Source organism: Anguilla anguilla, chromosome 10 (genome assembly GCF_013347855.1).
Source record: "Anguilla anguilla isolate fAngAng1 chromosome 10, fAngAng1.pri, whole genome shotgun sequence".
Lineage (NCBI taxonomy): Eukaryota > Metazoa > Chordata > Actinopteri > Anguilliformes > Anguillidae > Anguilla > Anguilla anguilla.
Window position 1 is genome coordinate 39,022,830 of NC_049210.1, and position 20,432 is coordinate 39,043,261.

At 39.4% G+C, this 20,432-nt stretch overlaps 3 protein-coding genes across 6 annotated transcripts; 1 reads left to right on the top strand and 2 right to left on the bottom strand.

Annotated features, from left to right (window-relative positions):
* Positions 1-1,067: 1,067 nt before the first annotated feature.
* Positions 1,068-4,010, bottom strand: LOC118206710. Of its 2 annotated transcripts, none has more exons than XM_035379716.1 (2): positions 3,822-4,010; positions 1,068-3,009 (listed from the first exon to the last, which is right to left on the bottom strand). In XM_035379716.1, exon 2 carries the CDS (start codon positions 2,974-2,976, stop codon positions 2,242-2,244), a length of 735 nt encoding a protein of 244 aa, XP_035235607.1. In that variant the 5' UTR covers positions 2,977-3,009; positions 3,822-4,010; the 3' UTR covers positions 1,068-2,241. The 2 variants fall into 2 exon arrangements, with proteins under 2 accessions (XP_035235607.1, XP_035235608.1); XM_035379717.1 differs by having other exon boundaries at positions 1,068-3,012.
* Positions 4,011-4,875: 865 nt separating this feature from the next.
* Positions 4,876-8,758, bottom strand: LOC118206711 (pre T-cell antigen receptor alpha-like). 2 transcript variants are annotated; one of them, XM_035379719.1, is made up of 6 exons: positions 8,377-8,758; positions 7,824-7,988; positions 7,148-7,456; positions 6,861-6,902; positions 6,444-6,549; positions 4,876-6,136 (listed from the first exon to the last, which is right to left on the bottom strand). In XM_035379719.1, coding segments are annotated over exons 2-6 (495 nt in total). In that variant the 5' UTR covers positions 7,861-7,988; positions 8,377-8,758; the 3' UTR covers positions 4,876-6,135. The 2 variants fall into 2 exon arrangements, with proteins under 2 accessions (XP_035235610.1, XP_035235609.1); XM_035379718.1 differs by lacking the exon at positions 8,377-8,758 and having other exon boundaries at positions 7,824-8,047.
* A 350-nt stretch (positions 8,759-9,108) lies between these two features.
* On the top strand, positions 9,109-20,019 carry LOC118206709 (endoplasmic reticulum aminopeptidase 2-like). Of its 2 annotated transcripts, none has more exons than XM_035379714.1 (19): positions 9,109-9,509; positions 9,932-10,586; positions 10,890-11,028; positions 11,355-11,489; positions 11,698-11,818; positions 12,266-12,420; positions 12,833-12,946; positions 13,193-13,324; positions 13,828-13,959; positions 14,154-14,222; positions 14,562-14,737; positions 15,222-15,301; positions 15,415-15,598; positions 15,962-16,118; positions 17,533-17,717; positions 17,947-18,108; positions 18,282-18,422; positions 18,593-18,674; positions 18,986-20,019. In XM_035379714.1, the coding sequence occupies exons 2-19, from the start codon at positions 10,108-10,110 to the stop codon at positions 19,142-19,144; spliced, it is 2,802 nt and encodes a 933-aa protein (XP_035235605.1). In that variant the 5' UTR covers positions 9,109-9,509; positions 9,932-10,107; the 3' UTR covers positions 19,145-20,019. The 2 variants fall into 2 exon arrangements, with proteins under 2 accessions (XP_035235605.1, XP_035235604.1); XM_035379713.1 differs by having other exon boundaries at positions 9,111-9,306.
* Positions 20,020-20,432: the final 413 nt, after the last annotated feature.

Consider the following 20,432-nt stretch of genomic DNA (forward strand, 5'->3'; position numbering starts at 1 on the left):
GCCTGCCTCATTTCAGAAAACAAAAACATCTGCTTTGTGTTGGTTTGCTTTGATGCTGCCAGCAGATGTTATCACAAAGCAAATAGTGAGCCTGGTTTTGGCAACAACAAAAAAAAATTGTTCTCAGAAACACGACACCTGTTCTATGAACAATTCTTTTTTTTTTTTTTTGGTAATTGTGCACTGCACATTTATTATATTCATATGAACTCATTGTGTATTAAACAAAAAAGATAGGGCTTTTCTCTTCTCTTGCAAAGTAAATAACAAACCCTGTCTTCCATTTTCACCATTTTTTCTGTTTGATTATAAGGAAACATTTGTTTATCGATTTTCACTCAATAATTGTATAAAGCAGAAAGCATTTCTCAGTATTAAAAAAGTTTTTATATGTGTTCATTAGGGCCGCATGTATACTGTATATAGAGTTAAAAATACGCTATCAGACTTACTTTTATACTAAACATTTTTCAGTATTTCACCAAGAACATACACACATATAAAGGTAATTCAGAACACACAGCTCCTCCCAGAAATTGTGAAGATTTATTTATTTTTTTTCTTCAAAAGGACAGCTCATTGCATGCATGAATTCCCTGGTACATTGTTATTGGAACACGTCATGTGTCTTGCCTGAGGTAGGCTCTGTGAGAAATAGACTAGCACCATCTTCAGTGAGCTCTGAAATGATGTTTCCCCTGTGTTATGTTAATGTAGTGAAGAGCGAATACCTCAGTGCATGATCATGTATCCCCCGCAGGTAAATCTTTAGTAAAATTATCCAGCTGCATAAATGTATTATATGTTAAAATGTAATCTGCATGACTTGCTCTGGATAAGAGCGTCACCTAAATGTCAAAATATTAATTAAATGTAAATGAATGTGTGGAGGAAACCCTTACTGCTGTTTCCTCAGTAGGTTTGGTCGGGTTTTGTGAATTCTAGATATGTTGAATTGAAACACGGTCAACACTGAAAGCAAGGATAAGTTCAACCCAGAAGCGCTTTATTGCAGAGTCTGCAGGAGCACAGAGACAGTATGTGCGGACCGACGGGGGAGCCCCACAAACCACAACGAACTCAACATAACAAAGAAAATGCACACTTTTTATACATTTATCTCCTGTTCATGGAATCATCCTAAATCTTTACAAAATTGCATAGAGTATTTCAAGGCACATGTCATTATCTCATGCTTGAGATTTATGCACTTCAATAAAGGGCATGTTCTCTTCTCACGCAAAGGTAATAAAATGGGAGTTAGGCATTATACATGAAAACTGTTAAAAGAATACATTTTTAATCACATATGTTAGGATATATAATGTAAAACACTGGTTTAACAGCATATTCTTCCACATTCCCCCCTTGAGACTTCAAAGTTTCAGTCATACTTCTAGACATAGATCAAACCTTTCACTTGGGTGGGAATCCCAACCTATTACAAAAAAATCGTAAATCATAGTGCGATTGTGAAGATCAATTTGTGTGTTCGTTCATAAAATATGCGATGAATAATAAATCACTTATGTGAACATGCATTACCATTATTATCTGTGTGGTACACTTCTAAACATGTAAATTTCCATAATTACAAGGTGACTGCTTGTAATTATGCTCGTATGCTTGTATGCTCGTTTTGACCAAAACGTCTAAGTACATTGAAGTTTGGGCGGTACCTTCAGCCAATAGACTAAGTAATTTCCATTGTCGCCATCCACTTGACACAGTACCATCTGGGGACTTATTCCAGGAAAGAAGCATACTACACCATCAGCAGAGCAGGAGATTGTTGTGTTTAATTTACATAGCAGATCTTGTCCCAGTAGGTTAACTGGGGTTCTTGGGGTATACGTCAGTTGAGCTGAAGTTTTCAGTCCATCAATAGAGATCAACTGGAGTTGCGTGAGTGGTACAGTTTGGGGTATTCCTGCAAAACCCTTGGTCTTCACACCGAGTGCAGTCAGTGGGAGGTGACTACCATCTTTTCCGATGCTTGAACGTGTGGCTCCTGTGTCAATCCGAAAACTACATTGTTTACCCCTTTTGTTAAAAGGATTTGGGGTTCTTGTTCAGGGGTAGCTGAGGAATACGACAACATACGTTTTTCTTCTTGTCCTTGATTATTTGGACTGTCCTCCCTGGTCTAGTCACCATCTTTAGCTTTGGTTTTGCTGCCCCGGGGGCACCCAGGGAGGTCCTCCATATCCTCGGTCTTGTGGTTGTTCCTGAATCTGGTTTCTACCATTCCAACAGAATTGTGGCGGGGATTTGGTTCCATCCTTTATATTGGGGTGCTAGATCTGGCCAGGGGTTTTGGAGGCAGTTGCGCCTCAGATGACCTGGTTGTTGGCATCCCCAGCACACTCTGGGTTCAACTTTTCCCCCTTGGTCACCTCCGGGGCCTCTGAACGGGCCGCTGCTTCTTCCTGGGCCTCCTCTCTTCCCTCGCCATTGTCCCGGTTGACTTCCATTTCCCACAAAGATCTCGAGTGGCGGCTGAGATTGCTGTTTCCAAGATCGCTGTGCCTCGTATTGGGGCTGTTGCTGCCTCTGGTGTGGCAGCTGTGGCACCATGGGCTGTGGCGTCGGAGTCTGCATGACCACCGCTGCCAGAGTTGCTGTAGATTCCTTACCTTTGTCTTTTTCTTCCATGGCTGCTAACTGTTTAGCAATCGGTTTTTTCTGCATCTTGCTGGCTTTCTTGTCTTTCTCACTGTCTCTATGTCTCCTGACAAAGTGAAGAATATGGGCCCTTATTTCTTCCCATGGCTTGGCGTCTAGGTCTACAATGTCGTTGAGCTTTTTTTGGACATCTTTAGGCAGTCCTTCTCTTATCAGGTCAGTGAAGATCACCATTGATACGCTACTGGTGTTCCAGGGCTCTCCTATCTGTGTCTGCCATTGTTCTTCCTTCTGGCAGATGTAGTCATCAATGTCTTCAGTGTCAGACAGAGATGTTATATCATACCACATTGCTGTATTGCCGTCTTATGAGTTACTCAGCTCCTACTTAAAAGAAAAAAGACAGTTAACACATTTATACATATATATTATATATTTATAAGCAACGGTGAAATAACAGTAAAAGAAAATGCATTTACTTTTTCTTTACTTAACTATGGCGACCTCTGGTGGTAGGAAAAATGTATTAACCTCTGCTTTATTTTACTGTGGCGATCTCTAGTGGTGTGAAAACAATTTTCACCGAATTACTTCATGAAGGGTGTGTTTTTATTCATTTATTTATTTATTTATTTATTTATTTATTTTACTCTACCGTTGTATTATCCGATTCTCGGACATACAACACTCTCCTAATATACTTATTTGATTCAAATTTGGTATATTACTATTTCAACCAATTAGGAGCATGCTTTCTATCTTTACCTTTCTACAATTTCACAAATTACGACATGCGCAATAACAACAAAAACTTTATACACTTTATACACTAATGTCGACTAGTCCAGGTTGCTTTTAGGACTATTTAGTTTTAATTATCTTACAATCTATCAGCCAAGGTACCGCTTATGTCTGTATCTCTGCCCAATCAGTAAATCACAGTACCCTAGTACTCTCAACACCAAATTACATTTATGGTGCAGCCGATCAAAGTCACAGTTATGATCGTCGAGCCATCAACCTGGGCTCAGTACTCAAGGTAACCAATTATGACTACAGCATGCTTCGCTCACTTATTTACAACTTGAATACATTTAGCAGCACTCCTTGGTTTCGGTAGAATTAATCTCCCTCGTCGACGGATGGAGGACAACAATGACTCTAACAGACTTTTCCCATACGAGGCGTCTGCTTACCTTTTACTATTTTGCGCGTTTTTGTCAGGAAGTCCTCTATCCGTCGGCAGAAGCAGGTCACTCTCCCGGGGTACTGCCCTCCTGGCTGGCTCGCCACAATTGTGGATGAAAACCTTGGGAATCTTATCTTTAGGTTCTGTACTTGGCTGCGTACCACACGTACACTTCTCCTACAAAAACATATCCCAGACGTAACCTCTCTTCTTACTTAAATTATAGGCTACTTTTTTCATATGTAACCCGTGGCATCAGGTAAACGGTGACAGTTTACAGGTGTTGGGGATAGACCTGTAATGAGGAAGCTGTAGTTCCATAGCGTATAAAACCCGTGGTAACCGCTAAGGGAACTATAGCTTTCTCCTTAGAGCTAGCAGTGTAGGCCGCCAGCCCACTTGCTTGTACCAGTCTTGACAACGTATTTAGTCTATCCGTGTTTAATGAATTGCTATTTATTGCTCTTTTCACTTTGTAATAATAAAACGATATTTGCATTTTTTCCATCAATCTGTCGTATGTCATTTATTTGACAACTGCCTTGGGGTAACCCCTGTCTATAGTAATGGAGTTCTCTTTAACTCACTAAAGAATGGGGTAGTCAAGTAGCCAAATAGGCGGTGCTACACATAGCAGCCTTGACATTTCAGCATTCCTAAGATAAAATAAGAACCTAGTGCATAATTAATCCTCAGCATGAAGAAAGAGAACGTGGGAGAGAGGGAGCACATCTCCTGTTTATGGAATCGTCCTAAATCTGCACAGAATTGCATTGAGTACTCAGATGTTCAGTTTGGTGATTGCATGAGAATACAACCTTTTCTAGACTATTATTGGTGTGATACCTACACTGATATTGTTCTCTTCCTGTGGTTTGCCTTCCTACACAAAAAGAGACAACGGCTTGTGTAGTAATAATAACAATAATAATGCATTTTATTTCTAAAGCGCTTTTCCCTTGCTCAAAGTGCTGTACAACACTGCAAATACAGTAAAATAACCATAAACATTGGTAAAAGAACTTACATTGAGCAAGAAAAAATTGAGTTTTTTCCACAAGTGGAACACGTTAATTCAGTGACAATGAAAGAGAAAACACAGAAAAAACTTGTTAAAAAAGGTTTTAAAAAATAGTGTACATAAAAGTGTGTAAAACCAGCAGAATATACATTGTTAAACAATCATCTTGCTTCAAAAAATGCTTGAAGAAACTCTTAGGCTCTGGTACAAGTCATAATGCAAAGGAATTTCTCATTCACAATGTCCAATGTGAATGCATACCAATTACAATCTACATTTGGAAATGTACAGTATGGCATTATCCTGAAAGTACATTCCATCACCGTAGTTACTTATCCATGTAAAATCTGGGATAAGAACAATGATGCTTGTAACTGGAAGCAACAGAAGCTGGCAAATATTTCATTTGAAAAACATTTTCAATCTTGCAGCGTGTTGCAATGATGACCTCTAAATAATGTCCCCCCCCCCCCCCCCAGTGCAGTGGGGTGGGATTATGAGTAAGCCCAGTTGTATTTCTGGTGGTGGTAAGCCTGCGGGTCAGCCCAAGCGGAGGATCCGGGGGGAAACTTAATGTAGCAGAACCTTCTTTGCAATCAACAGGAACACATTTGGAAGCGCACAAACCCATGGTGATGGAACATTTTAATGCCTTCCGGCAACATCTAAAGACATCTCGGTTTTCTAATGTTCAGAATAATGGCCTATGATTGGGATTTATGGATATGGTGGAGCAGGAAGTGTGATAAGGCCAAGGTAACCATCAACGCACAATGAGTTTACACTGACTATTTTATGGAAAGTAACACTATAGAAGCTGAAATCAGCTAATACCACATGCACTTTTCGCCTACATTAAGGCTTATAATGATGCGGTGTGAACTTGAGAGACAGAGTTTGGCGAAATGAGTGAAGTCAAGTGAAGCAGAAACCCTGAAAAGCAGATCTCTGCTGACAGACTCTGACTGTCAAAAACTGAGCACTGTCGATCAGGCCTGTTATTAACACTACTCTTCTGCTGTTCAGATCAAGCATCGTGTTCACGGCCATTATGTGTTCAATACAGTTTCCATCATTTTGACGAAAATATTTTCCTTCAACATTAAGGCCTTGGTATTGAAAAGCGAAGCTTCCTGGATGTCATATTAGGAACATCCTTTTGAGGTGAAGCTAAAGACCTGTTCTCCTTCGTCTCCAAGTCCCGTCACTTCTGACATAATGAAGAAGGATCGACATTCCTTCACATCTTCCTTGAGAGTAATTTTTGAAGACCACTGTTTTTCCAAGAGCAATATGACCATCTGGCAACAGGGAAGAAACATCAGTTCTTAATATAAAAAAAATGTATTCAATATGTTTGATTTAAAATATATCCAAATTTGTACTCAAAACTTTCCAGCATAGTCACAACATTCTTCTTATTTGATAACAGCAGCTACTAGTGTTTATAACTATTCAGTGAAAATGGCTATTACTGTGAGGTACCATCCACTGTTACACCAGTATGTAACATAATGGTAAGAGAAGCATGGGCTTACACTTTCAATATGTACAAAAATAAGGAACACAGGTTGTACTGATAATCAAGACTGATCAAGAGTTCCTTACCATTTTATAACAGCACTTGTGGTCATCAGAAGATTGAACATTGTTATTTTAAAAATCAGAATTCTGAGAGCCAAGATGAATACAATGTCAGATTGCATCTGGATACCTGGGGGGAGAAAAGCATAAATTTTGGTTGTTAATGTTTTCACCTTATGGCGGTATAATGCTACAATGGAAGGTATTAGTGTTTCAAATATAAACATGTAATTTTGTTAAATTGTAAAATCAATAAACTATATTAACAATCAATACTGTATTTGTACATATTGTATTTGTAGTAATTTGTACATATTCTTATATGTTCCACCCTTTCCTCATTTAACATCCACAAAAATTCAATGAACATAAAGCATCATACATCTAATACCATACTTCCATTCTGTAGAAAATGTAAGTATTGGATATCTTGTAATTTACCATTAGATCCATCTTCATAACAGCTGCCAGCAAGTTCTTCATCTAAAATAGTTTAAAGTCACTTTAAAGTTTTTTTACACACTGTTTACTTGCTGAATTCACATACACGGTCACAAATGAGGCATACTAAAGATGTCAAACATAGAGAATAAAATATTTTGATGCATTATATTTTATTTAATATGTTTGTCACTATCAAATGCAAAATTAGCCTTTCTTAACTCCAGCTTGCATATGGCTACAAACACAATAGACTGCATCAAAGCGCTACACATTCAGTAGCTCACCCACGAAGTCGATGTAGCGTCGCTGGATAACCATCGCTGGGTTACTGTGAGTGATGAAGCAGGTGTACGAGTCCCATGCGTCGGTCGGCACCGATATGACTGACAGAGCGCTGTGTGTGCCATCCTCTTCCTCGGCCACGCTGTGGGTGATGGGACTGGACCCTTCTCCCTTTGTGGAGAGCCAGGTGATCACCATGTCGCCACGCACAGGGTCACTGACCAGGCACACTAGGATGGTCCTGCTACCCCTCTCCCTGGAGAGGTGGAATGGGGGCGCCAGGGTGGCAAAGACTTCGGCCTCCACTCCCACTTAACACACGCAGGGGAAAAAAAAAAAAAACATCAAATAACAGGACATTAATGACTGATTATGTTAGCAGTGTGGAGTGGCAGTTAGGTGAACGGATTCCTGAGAAGATGATGTTCTCGGGTCCAAATCAGAGGAAAAATTTCAAATAGCTTCATCCCAGACTCTCATTGTTTCTGGGAGTTACACAGAACCACAAACTAGAAACAAAGGCAGTAAAATATATTTTCAAATAGCTTCATCCCAGACTCTCACTGTTTCTGGGAGTTACACAGAACCACAAACTAGAAACAAAGGCAGTTAATTAGATTCGACATCTAATTGTTTGACCCTGTTTGTCTTGTAGGTTAATATGCAGTCCATACTCACTTGCCATGAAATGGATGGTCAGGAAGCTGAGGAGCATTCTGCTGCACTGTGCAGTTTCAATGAGCTGAATGTGGCAGGCCAGGGGATTAGTAGCTTTGGGTCATGTGACTTCACACCCGCGCCCTGAAATCTCCTCTACACTCTGCTCTTACTTTTCTGGGCTCTCTGCCAAGTAACCCACAAGGTGTTTTAGAGAGAGATAGAGAGAGAGAGAGAGAGAGAGAGAGAGAGAGAGAGAGAGAGAGAGAGAGAGAGAGAGAGAGAGAGAGAGAGAGAGAGAGAGAGAGAGAGAGAGAGAGAGAGAGAGAAGAGAGAGAGAATGTTTCACACCACCACTATTATTTAGTAGCATTACTACTTGTTTTGTTCTGTTATATTAGATTTCACATTCAAATGACATAATTAAAAACTTTCATTAAAAATAACTTTAAAGGCTTTGAAATTAGCTCACAGATTAATGTATTTGGTAAAACATTGCCATTTTCAGTGGATGTGTTGTCTTAATGCTTAATTTGAAGGAGTGTAAATGGGAAAAAAATTATGTGTGACACACCTGTCTTTCTCTGGTGAACTCTGAGATAACACACTGATGGTATCACAAATTGCTGTTAGAAGACAGTCCTCTCTAGTGAATAACTCCTTGAAACATCCCACACCTGCTAAAAACTTATACACAAGCTTGTTTATTTGAATCAACACAAATTGTTTGTTGCCCAATTCCCTGTTGAGTTTGACAAAAACCAACAGACATTTATTCTGAATTTAAATTCTATTGAAAAAGCTCCACCATACAGGCATTGATCAATTTAAATAATCGCACCAAAAACAAATGAGGTGCTTATTACTGCTGTCATCACAGCAAAGAGGACTTCAGATTAAGAATAAAAAGGCTAAGTAATCGGTTTAAAAAAATTTTAATCAAATATTTACATCAGCAAGTCGAGAGGACTTTTCTCTGCTACTGTCCTATATCCAATAAATATTAATATGATAAAAAAAAAATATATATATAATAAACCCCCTAATAAAAGTATCTCTCTCTCTCTCTCTCTCTCTCTCTGTTTGCGCGCGCGTGTGTTTACTCTCATAAAATATCAATGAATTTATTATACAGGGTTTAACATTTGCTTAAATGAAAAGCCATAGTGTAAATGTTGTTCTTCTACTTGGTAAAATTAGCAGACAGTTCATCAATTGATAACTGTAGCGAAAAGTACAAAGGTTGTAATAAACAAGTTTTAATGCTGGAATTGCGAAATAACCGAACGTATCAGCATTTCGCTCTGAGCAGCTTTTGTTCAGCGCAAGTGCAGCACGGTTCTATTCAACTGTCATTTGCATACGGGACACAGCGAGTCAGCAGCAACAGACGCGGTAGAGGCAGCTCTACACCGGGGAATTGTGGGTCAGACATATGAAAGAGAAAATGAAAGCTGAGAACAGGGGGAGAATAACAGGCCTGAATGATGCAGCTGAATTGAAGGTAAACGTGCCCAGCGCGCGCCCTCCGATTGCGGCGAAATCGTGTTGTGTCTGAGCGTGTTGTGCCTGTGCTGCCGGGGTCTGTAGTGGGGAGGGGGTGAGAGCTCGCTGGTCGTCGCTGCCAAAATCGGGAGCCGACTTGGCTGGCATTGCGGGGAACGAGCTTCAGTGAACGAGCCCTTCTTCCTGCATGGGTTGCTGTTGGTAGGTCTAATCCACATCACGCACGCTCACACAGACACAACCAGCTCTCTGTTTCTATTGCATGCTGAGGGTAAATCCACAAATGTACTGTACATTCTGACCTTGTACTGTTTGCAGAGAAGATACGGATAATAAGTTCAGTACTCACACACTTCACTCGTCTGTTAGTGTCTGAGCACAGTTCAGCTCGTGTGCTGTTCTTTTATGGTGCACTCATTGTGTTGTTTTTCAAGGAAAGGTCAAATACAAGACAAATGTATTTTTAGAAGAACACTACATCCACATTTGTCAAGTTGAGTCTGTGTATTTATATATACATTTGTGTGTGTGTGTGTGTGTGTGTGAGAGAGAGAGAGGGGGAGAGACAGAGAGGGACAAAGAGAGAGAGATCTAATGTTTCTTTCACCTTTCCCCTCTGATAGGTTGAAATCTGTGTGGGGGAGCATTTCTGGATATTTCTACTCAAACCAGTTGGAATGTAATGAAATCCAAACAGAGGCCCTTTTCATCACAGCCTGATTATCACTGGTGTTAGCGAATTTTAAAAAACTCTTTTTAGATTAGGTTGCGATTATAATTTACTATTCGATTTTAGAATATGTTTCTCCTGATATTAGCCCTGTTGCCCTGTTACTCTGTTGTTGGTATAAGCAGTGATGACTCGCCACATGTGGCCACAAACGGCCTGCCGTTTCCATGGAGCAAAGTCAGGCTTCCAAATTATATAATACCCATCCACTACCACCTCCTCATCCACCCGAACCTGACCGCTCTAAACTTCAGCGGGTCTGTGAGGATTGAGATCGATGTGAAGAACAACACCAACTGGGTAGTCCTGCACAGCAAGAACCTTGAAATCACCACGGCTACAATTCTGGACGAAAGCGAGGCCCTACAATCAGACAAACAACTCCCCGTGCTGGAGTACCCAGCGCATGAACAGATCGCCATTTTCTCTCCTAAAATTTTGATCAGTGGGGAGAAGTACTTCCTTCACCTTGAGTTTGCTGCCCCGTTAGCTGATGGTTTTTATGGCTTCTACAGAAGTACTTACAAAACAAAAAACGGTGAAACAAGGTAAATAAAATTCTTACATTATACAGCTCAGCTAATTGTTTGTGGTGTCCCAGGGATGGTGTTAGAGAGAGAGCTACATTAAATACGTTCAGCCTTGGCCCTCCCACAAGGACAGACTCTTAGTTGTCCAGTTATCTTACACACCTGGAACAAGCTAAGTCAAACATATGATTAGGCTTTAGTAAATATGTGCAGTGCAATATAGACCAGTTAGGTCTGCTAAATAAATTAACCTTGAACTTTAAATGATTATGTGTCCATTCTATTGATTGCTGTTTCTTTGTGTGTTTGTTTTGTGTTCAGGGTGTTGGCATCGACACACTTTGAACCTACCTCTGCACGGATGGCTTTCCCATGCTTTGATGAGCCCAGCTTTAAGGCAAACTACTCCATTAAAATAAGGAGGAGACAGACACACATCGCACTGTCCAACATGCCCATTGTATGGATGCTACTCTGTCTTTTCTACCTGCTAAGGCCTGAAAGTTATGTTTATTTTGGTTGGGTTTCATGGTGTACTTTAAAAATGCCATATTTTTGGGTAATGAGACATATTCATGCTATTTCAAGTGCATAGGAACATTTCAGAAATTCTAGTTAAGTCTGAGAGCAGGTACTATGTTTGTTCAGCAAACACAGAAAGCCTGACTATAGCTTGTTCAACTGTGATGTACATGCATAGTAAAACTCAAAATGAACTATCTTTGCTATTGAGGTACAGGTATAATGATTTGAAAATTTTTTATTCAAATTGTATTCTTTATCTAGGAGCAAACTGTTCCCCTGGAGGACGGTCTATTTGAGGACCACTTTGAAGCTAGCGTGCGGATGAGCACATACCTGGTGGCATTTATTGTCTGTGACTTCAAGTCCGTCTCTGGAAGAACCACATCTGGAATAGACGTATGTGCTACAAACAAAATCCCTTTGACACCAAGTCTTCTTTCACCGAACCCTTAAGATTAGCATTTGGCGCATGGTAGACACATTACGTTCAGAGATGTCCATTGGAATACATTACAAAGCGTACATTCAGAGCGATATTTGTTTGGGGTGTCTCGGGGTTTCTGCTAAAATGTGAGATTCCTTTAACAGTTTCTTCCCACTGCAGGTCTCGATATATGCTGTCCCAGACAAATGGCACCAGACTCATTATGCTCTTGAGGCCGCCGTGAAGATGCTGGAGTTCTACGAAGAGTATTTTAACATCTACTATCCCCTACCGAAACAGGGTAATACTGGCTGTTTTGGGTCCTTCTCCTATACCAAACGCTTATTTATTCAGATTAGTAAGGAGTATGAATACCATTTCTCATTGAAATAAAACTGGCTGCGAGTAACATGGTGACTTTCTTAAAAATTTCTTTAAATTAAAAAATTATTCTTTTTTAAAGCCCAGCAGATAATGATGTTCATGAAAAAAGTAGGTTTCAGAAAGTGATTTGACTGAAAATGTAAAACTGATAGCTATTATTATTATTATTATGTAATTAATCCATGCATTACAAAACAGCCCATATAAATGTTTTTGTGTGTGTGTGAATTTCTCTTCCTGCTTTAGTCATCACACTATATGCGACACAGTGTGAATTATTATGTGAGCGATTTCATCCAACCTCAGGGAACGGAAGCTCTGATCAAATTTCAGCTCCCGCTGTGTGCTTCCTGTTCTCCCTTAGATTTGATCGCCATCCCAGACTTCCAGTCCGGAGCCATGGAGAACTGGGGTCTGACCACCTACAGGGAAACGTCCCTCCTGTTCGATCCCGACACGTCGTCGGCGTCCGACAAGCTGTGGGTCACCATGGTGATCGGACATGAGCTGGCCCATCAGGTGAGTTCAGTGCTGCTGTAAGTTTAGACGTCCAGTTGTACCGCGTGCCAACTGCTTGTTCCTGGGAGCCAGACTCTTTTTTAGAAATGGTTCACATGAGCCAAGTATTTTCCATGTACTGCGTATAAAACCATACGAATAAAGTGTATTGCTCAAGAGTATAAACAAAGTAGATGCCTTTTAAAATCAGGGATAGCTGTTACTAACTTTATGCTTATTGTGTGCAGATGTAGATGTGTGCATAGCCAGAATTTTGAAAAACCCGAATCATAGGTTGCCTGTTGAATAGCCCTATTGTATGCTGAATACTTTAATTCCACTGATACTTTTCTTTAACTGTTTATCATTTCTGCTCCATGCTAAAAGACTTTAATCTTTAAATTTTTTTTATTTTACCCTTTCACTCTTCTAGTGGTTTGGAAACCTTGTGACAATGGAGTGGTGGAATGACATTTGGCTCAATGAAGGATTTGCCCGATACATGGAGTTTGTTTCTGTGGATGCCACCTACCCTGACCTGAGAGTGGTACGTTCCAATTACCCCAGAACACGTCATAAACATATAGCTTGCTGTCGCAATGGCCTGAGCAGTCACTGATCTATTTATGTAATTTTGCTCATAATTATGATTGGCATTATGTTTGTGAAAAATGTTTAGTGATAACTGTGCCTTCTGAAAGAAATAAAGAACAAGGGAAAGATAGTAAAATGGTAAATGGAAAGATAGAACCCTTATAAAAATCAGACTGATGAATACTTTGTGCTCCCATAGGAGGACTATTTGCTTGACACCTGCTTCGCTGCCATTGGTCGGGATTCGCTGAACTCCTCCCGACCAATCTCCAGTGCAGCTGAGAACCCCACACAGATTAAAGAGATGTTTGACACTGTGTCCTATGACAAGGTAATATACTCCAAAACATGTTCAGATGATGATGTTAATAATACATTTTATTTATAAAGCGCTGTTCCAGTGCTCAAAGCACTGTACAGCACTGCAAATACAGTAAAATAACCGCCAGCATTGGTAACAAACCTTAAATGGAACAAGAAATATACAGAAGTATGACACCTTAATTCAGTGACAATGAAAGAGAAAATACAGAAAAAGGGCAGTTAAAACAGATTAAAATATTTGTCCTTAGTTTCACCTTAAAGCTATCTGAAGAGTCAGCTGACCTGATCTCCGCAGGAAGGGCAGTGACTCAGATGGGCTTCAATAGAGTATTTTGTGTGTACCTTGAATTGTTTGGGTGGACAAGCGATGACCGAAACAGCACAGTGTTGATTACATGATTTGAACATATTTTTAAAACGATCATTTAAAACGATCATATTTTTAAAACGATCATTTCGAGCTGCAAGTGTAGTAATTTTTGTCTCACGGACTCATTTGTTTTGTCTTAGGGTGCCTGCATCCTACACATGTTGAGACACTTCCTGACGGATGATGTGTTCCAGAGCGGCATTGTCCGGTATCTGAGGAGGTTCAGCTACAAGAACGCCAAAAACGAAGACCTTTGGGACAGCATAGCCAACGTATTTCTTCTTCTTTTTTTCTTGCTCAGTCCTTCTTTCATGTCACAGAATATTTTACTTTTAAATCCTTTCTTTTCACATATTAATAAGTTAGCTGCCTGAATAGTTATATTTGCTGTGTTTCTCAGCATATATAAATACATAAACATATGTTCAATAGTTGTATATAAAAGTATATAAATATTTGTTTTCAGACCTGCAGTGATGATGATTTTACCTCTGGAGAGTTCTGCTACAGCAGTGGCCAAGCAGCCAAGAATGCAGTGAGTGGATATCACTCTTTACTTTATTTTTTTCTGTTGTGTTTTTACTATTTTAATTCCCTTTTTATCATGATATATTCATGTGTGGTGAATTTCTGTCCGTGTTCTGCCTTGCACTTTTTTACACTTGTTCTTTTGTGGCTGTTATTTAAGGACTTTAACTAAATTGTGAATGTATGAACAAAGCTATACAAAAGTATTATTATTATTATTATTATTATTATTATAAGTTGGGAAACATGTTCCGTTCTTGAATGTCCTTGCGCATTTATTGTACTGAAAAATGCACACCAGGTGGCGCCGTGCTATTAAAGATGGCCCTGTCTTCTTGCTGAACAGTATCGCTACGCGGGAGAGCACCTGGACCTGAAAGTGATGATGAACACGTGGACCCTGCAGAAGGGCATTCCCCTGGTCACTGTGGACCGCCAGGGCTCGGTTCTGAAGATAAGGCAGGAGCGCTTCCTGAAGACCATGCTTCCCAGCGATCCGGCTTGGCTTTCCATGCAGCAGGGGTGAGATTTTCCCCACTGACACAAAAGTTACATTGCTTAAGGAATACCGCCTAATCCATCAGCATTACTGGGCATTAGTGCAGCCATTTTGTAGACATTGTTGCCTGCTGAATTTCCTTAATGCAGTTGCAGACTGTTCATCCTCTATTCTAAATCAGATGTTTGAGACTACTTCCTACATGGTTCCTTGAAACAACATCTGTACATTAGGCTATATATTTATTCATTCTTAAACATTAAATTGTTACAGTTAAGAAAAGGTGAAATTAGAAGGTTAAAGAAAAGGAAATATTTACTATTGGGGTGTACTAGATAATCCTAAAACCCTGTCACTCAAATCCTTTTACCTGGGAGTCAGGTGTGAACACAGTCTTGCCAATCAGTATCACTAATTGTTCAGTTAATTATCTGTGAGAAAAGAAAACCAGGGCTAAATTTGAGCATCCATGCTTTAAGATGTGTGTGCATGGAAACTGTTTTTCAGCTACCTTTGGCATGTTCCTTTGACATACATGACAAGCAACTCCAAGACTATTGTGAGACATCTGCTGGAAACACAATCTGGTATTAATAATTTTCTTGTACTTCTAAATATTTTATTGTATGTCCTGTTTTTACCCACTGTGCTTGTACAATAAATTCATCTCATCACAAATACACTGATGTTCCTGCTCCAGACACCATCAAGATACAAGGAGATGTTAAGTGGGTGAAGTTTAACACCGACATGAATGGATACTACATTGTACATTATGAGGGGGACGGATGGGACACCTTAATTAACCTCATGAAGAAGAACCACACAGCTCTGAGTTACAAGGACAGAGCCAACCTTGTTCACAACGCCTTTCAGTTGGTCACGTAAGCCCACGTTTCACTGTGCCATATCACAACGCCCTTTTTTTATTAGTTAAACTTGGTGAATACGTTTGCTCTGTGCTTATTTCTAAAACACATTAAGGAGTCCTTCATACAGATGTTCATACATTTATTTAAGCAACTAAGGTGAAGGTAGTGGAAAGCATAAAAATTACATCACTCTGTAGAGAGAGAAAAAAACAGTAATCTTTTGTATACTTATAATGAAAATAGAAGGAAATTATGAATCTTAAGATTTTGAAGAGTTAGTTGATGTTGATATTGCGCATAGTGAAAGTTGGTGTGTAGTGTACAGTATATTAGATTCAACTAGATGGGCCTCACTGTAGTGGTTAATGTTTACAGGGCAGGAAGGTTACCGCTGAGCAAAGCTCTTGACTTGACCGGCTACCTGAAGTCTGAGACACACAACGTTCCCCTCCTGCAAGGACTGGGTTACCTGGAGACCTTCTACAAGATGGTGGAAAAAAGGAATATCATTGATGTCACCCAAAACTTAAAGGTACAGCTCTACAGTATGTTAACTGCAACATTATCAAAGTCTTGGGTTTCTAAACCAGGCCTGCTCTGGCTGGCTATGGGATCTTAATGGGTTTTTTTTGGGGGGGGGGGGGGCATTCATTGGCCATCAAGTGGTGACTTGCTGTCCTTACTACACCAGAACACACTGGGGTGTTGTCCTGTAGCTTGATAGCAGAGCCCAGCACTTCTATAACAACATTCCACAGCATGTGGACCAGGAGCCAAGCCTATCAGTGCTGCTTTGGGCTTATTGCTAAACATTTTTTCAACAAAGCACGCTGTGTCATTTTGGATCCTGGTCTCCTCAAAGTATTTTTCTGTAACTTTGTTTACACAGAAAGCTATATAACTCAATATAAAAATGCGCTGACGAGCCAGACGTTAACAACGCAGTACGGTTTGTCAGTAAAGGATCGGTTCATTACGAATTTGGAGAATTTGGACCCTTTCCACACGAGAACCTCAGAACAAAAAGTAGTTGTCTCTTTGGTATGAATAGTGACTCTGTACAGGACCTGAGCACCATTTAAAGCACACAAAGTGTATTTTACTGATGGTGGCCAGACAAAGCCATACAAAGTAATACCAAGCTATTAAAGTCAGTAATGACTAAGAGTCAGAAACACCCAGAGAAATCACAGTTGTCCGTCCGAGCCAGGTAAGACCTCAGCCACATGTATATTGCAATAAGGAGTAGTTGTTACCACTGCAGACCTTTGGCCAAAATCTTGAAATCCTTAGAAGCTCTCAGACCCTTGAGAAGACAGTAATGTACCTCTAAGGGCAAGTAATGCTGGAGACGTTACCTTTTTACATGCGTTCCATTTTGTGCCTGGTGTGGTCCTTGCAATACAGTTATAAGACAACTGTAGGCAACAGAACAACAATATAAATCTTGGGCAACAAGGTAAAAATAATACGGAACAATGCCACCCCTGGCATATACTTGTGATTTGCTAAATGAGGGTGATGTGGATTATCTGATTTTAACAGGGACAGCAAGTTCAGTACTGTGCTATTATCTGTTTACATTGAGCACACTCTGTCTCCTCATTTCTGCATTTGGGATCTATGTCTATATTCAAAGTTCAGTTCTGTACGGTCACGTTTCGGCCTATATCATAACATATTGTAGCATTTTAATCAATTAACAGTACAGTTTTTGTGCCGACAGAGCACTGTAATAATTTTGTCACCAAACCCACTTGCTTTTGGAATTCCAGACATTTTGTGATAAAAGTGAATTCACCTGATTTCATTATATATGTGTGTGCATGTGTGCGATTCTCTTACCATTAAACACAGAGAAAGAGACAGATCCGTACAATAAATTGTGCTTACCCTGAGCTACAATGTCTTGGTGAGTAGTTGGCCATTTCTGTGTTCTGGTACAGGCTTACATCCTGCACTACTTCAAAGCTGTGATTGACAAGCAGACCTGGAGCGACACAGGATCTGTATCTGACAGAAAGCTGCGCTCAGAGGTCGTGTCCCTGGCCTGTGACCTTGGCTACCTTCCTTGTGTCGAAAAGGCAAAGGACCTGTTCAACAGCTGGGTGAAGTCCAAAGGCACAATTAGGTAATTCAACTCTCCGCATCTTCTGTGTGTCTACATATTTTGTTAACCAGGGCAATATGCTAAATGAGTCTATGCTGTCTCTACATTGCATTTCTGGCATCCCCTGCAATTGGCGATAGCATTATGCTACAATGGATACAAGCTGAACATTTTATATGCACAAGAGTATAGTATGCATTCTGTCATTTAGTTATTTTCTAAACCATTCACTGTTTTTCCCTCTCTACAGTCTACCTACCGATGTAACTGAGACCATTTATTCCATCGGGGCCCAAGAAGAGGAAGGCTGGACTTTCCTCCTGGAAAAATATCAAGTTTCCTTCTCTGAGGCGGAGAAATACAAAATCCTGGGAGCATTAACCACCAGCAGAGTTTCTGATAAACTTTTGAGGTGATTGAATGTTCTTTTTGATGACAGAATTTGAAATACTGTTTTGTGCGATTCAAGATCACATTTTTGAATGGTTCAAATGTGGAGGTAGTGGTACTTTCACAATTTGGTTAAAAAAAAATTATAATAAAAAAACTTTATTTGTTTTGATGAGTTTTCTGTGGTTTCCCCAGGCTGCTGAACTTGGGCATGGAAGGAGAGGTGATCAAGACACAGGACCTGTCCTCATTAATCTACAGTGTGGCTAGAAATCCCAAAGGTCACTTTATGGCTTGGAACTTTGTGAAGAAAAACTGGAATACACTGGTGGAAAAGTATGGACATGTTTGTTTTACTTCTTATCACTCTTTTATTTCTTAGATTTAACAAGTCTACCTCATGTTTTTAGATCAACTGTTAAATATTTTGATCTGATTTTAAAGTCTATCTTTAAAAATCTTACTTATCATATGTTTTCACGTTTATCATTGTGTTTCCCCTACAGATTTCAGCTGGGGTCTTTCTGCATTAGAAATATAATAATTGGCACAACCGCACAATTTTCATCTAAGGACGAGCTTGAGGGGGTAATGACATGAACTTTCCTCTATATTACAGGATTTTTATCTTTTTAAATTGTTATGCAATTGTTTTTTTGTTTTTTTTTAATAGTTGTGCTGTAATTTTAATGGTGCAGACACAGCATGTAGCTGACATGGTCTGTGTACCAAGGGTACAATAGTTTGTGCAGCAGCAAAAAAATAAAAATAAAAAAAAAAAAAAAAATAAAGTTTTTTTTTCCAGGCCTAACTGTCTAGAAGTACCCAGTCTCAAATAAATGTATAATATATAAGACATGTCATTTAGAGTGTACTTGTTTTTTTATTTTTTTATTCAGATCAAGGAATTTTTTGAATCCATACAAGAGCAATCATCCCAACTCCGGGTCACCCAGGTAGCTGTGGAGAACGTGCAGAAGAACATTATGTGGCTGGAACGGAACCTGGAACCCTTGCGGATGTGGCTACAGAAAAACTTGCCCCGAGGGACGAATTAGATTACAGCACTGATCCGCCGTCCAATCACAAATGACAATGCTGATGTCAGACTGTAGCCACTCAGTGTGGCAGCCCCTGTGCCAAATGCCACATGACCATTTGCACTAGTAGGTCAGTTCTCTGTGATTGTTGGGAGGAGCAACATTTCCCTGCGAATCTGGGCACAAAGATTCCCCTTTTCCCTTTCACTTTGCTTTGTTACCCTGCATAATTATATCCATAGCCTCTAAAAACATTTTTTTTTTTACTCCAAAACTCTGTTTTTTACAATGTTGTCAATGAATATCAACACCCATCCCATCACCCAACCTGGAAAATCAATGATGACATGTTGGGAATCACAAGCTATTGAACTGCATATCAGATGTTCTCTACAAATCCCTACTGATCTGTAGGATAAAACAGGCCCGTTCTCTTGAGTTTGCACTAGCATTAGCAACATTAGCAACATAAAGGTTATTTAATACATTGAAGGTTATGGAGATGTTTAATTATGAGTTAACTGATAGACAAGAATTCTGACACAAAGCTGGTGTTAAAAGAGAATGTTTTTGAGTTATTATAATAATTATTATTGCAAATATTTTAAATGAATGAGCAACATTGAACATGAATTATTATTATTATTTTTTGTAATGGTTTGATGTTTTTGCACGATATTTCATGAAAAACGTTTTTCTGGTAAATACAATATGAATGTGTGTGCAAATGCTTGATTTTGGGTCGCGGGGGTATAACTTTTAAAATACACATTTGATATTTGTTGAATACATGCTGGGGAACAGAAACTGACACTCCAAAAATATTGCTTTGAAGTGTACACTTTGTCATATTTTTGTAATTAGCATATTAAAAACCTGTCCATAATAATGTATATGAAACAATGTTTTTTTTATATATATAATTTTTTTAGAGACAGATTCTATTCTTCAAGCACTGGTCTCACAAATGAGATAATGCACGCCTGTTCTGGTAGTAAGCGCATGTTAAAACAACAGACAATGCTAGCGGACTCAATTTTGGCTCCTAAGCAATGTGCTAGGCCTACTATGTGTGCAAATTTATGTCCCAGAACGTTCCTCAAAACCTCTCATATATAATTCACACCCAATACAATCTCCCAATATTTGTAAATTTGGAGTGCCTAAATTAGGAATCGCCTTTCAAAACTCCCACTAATATTTATTTTCCGTCTTATAATTCATTTAGAGTAAAATTATATTCTGGCAACCCTTATACTTGAATGGATGGGTAGGCTACTTTTGTAATCATCGACTTTGTCTATTC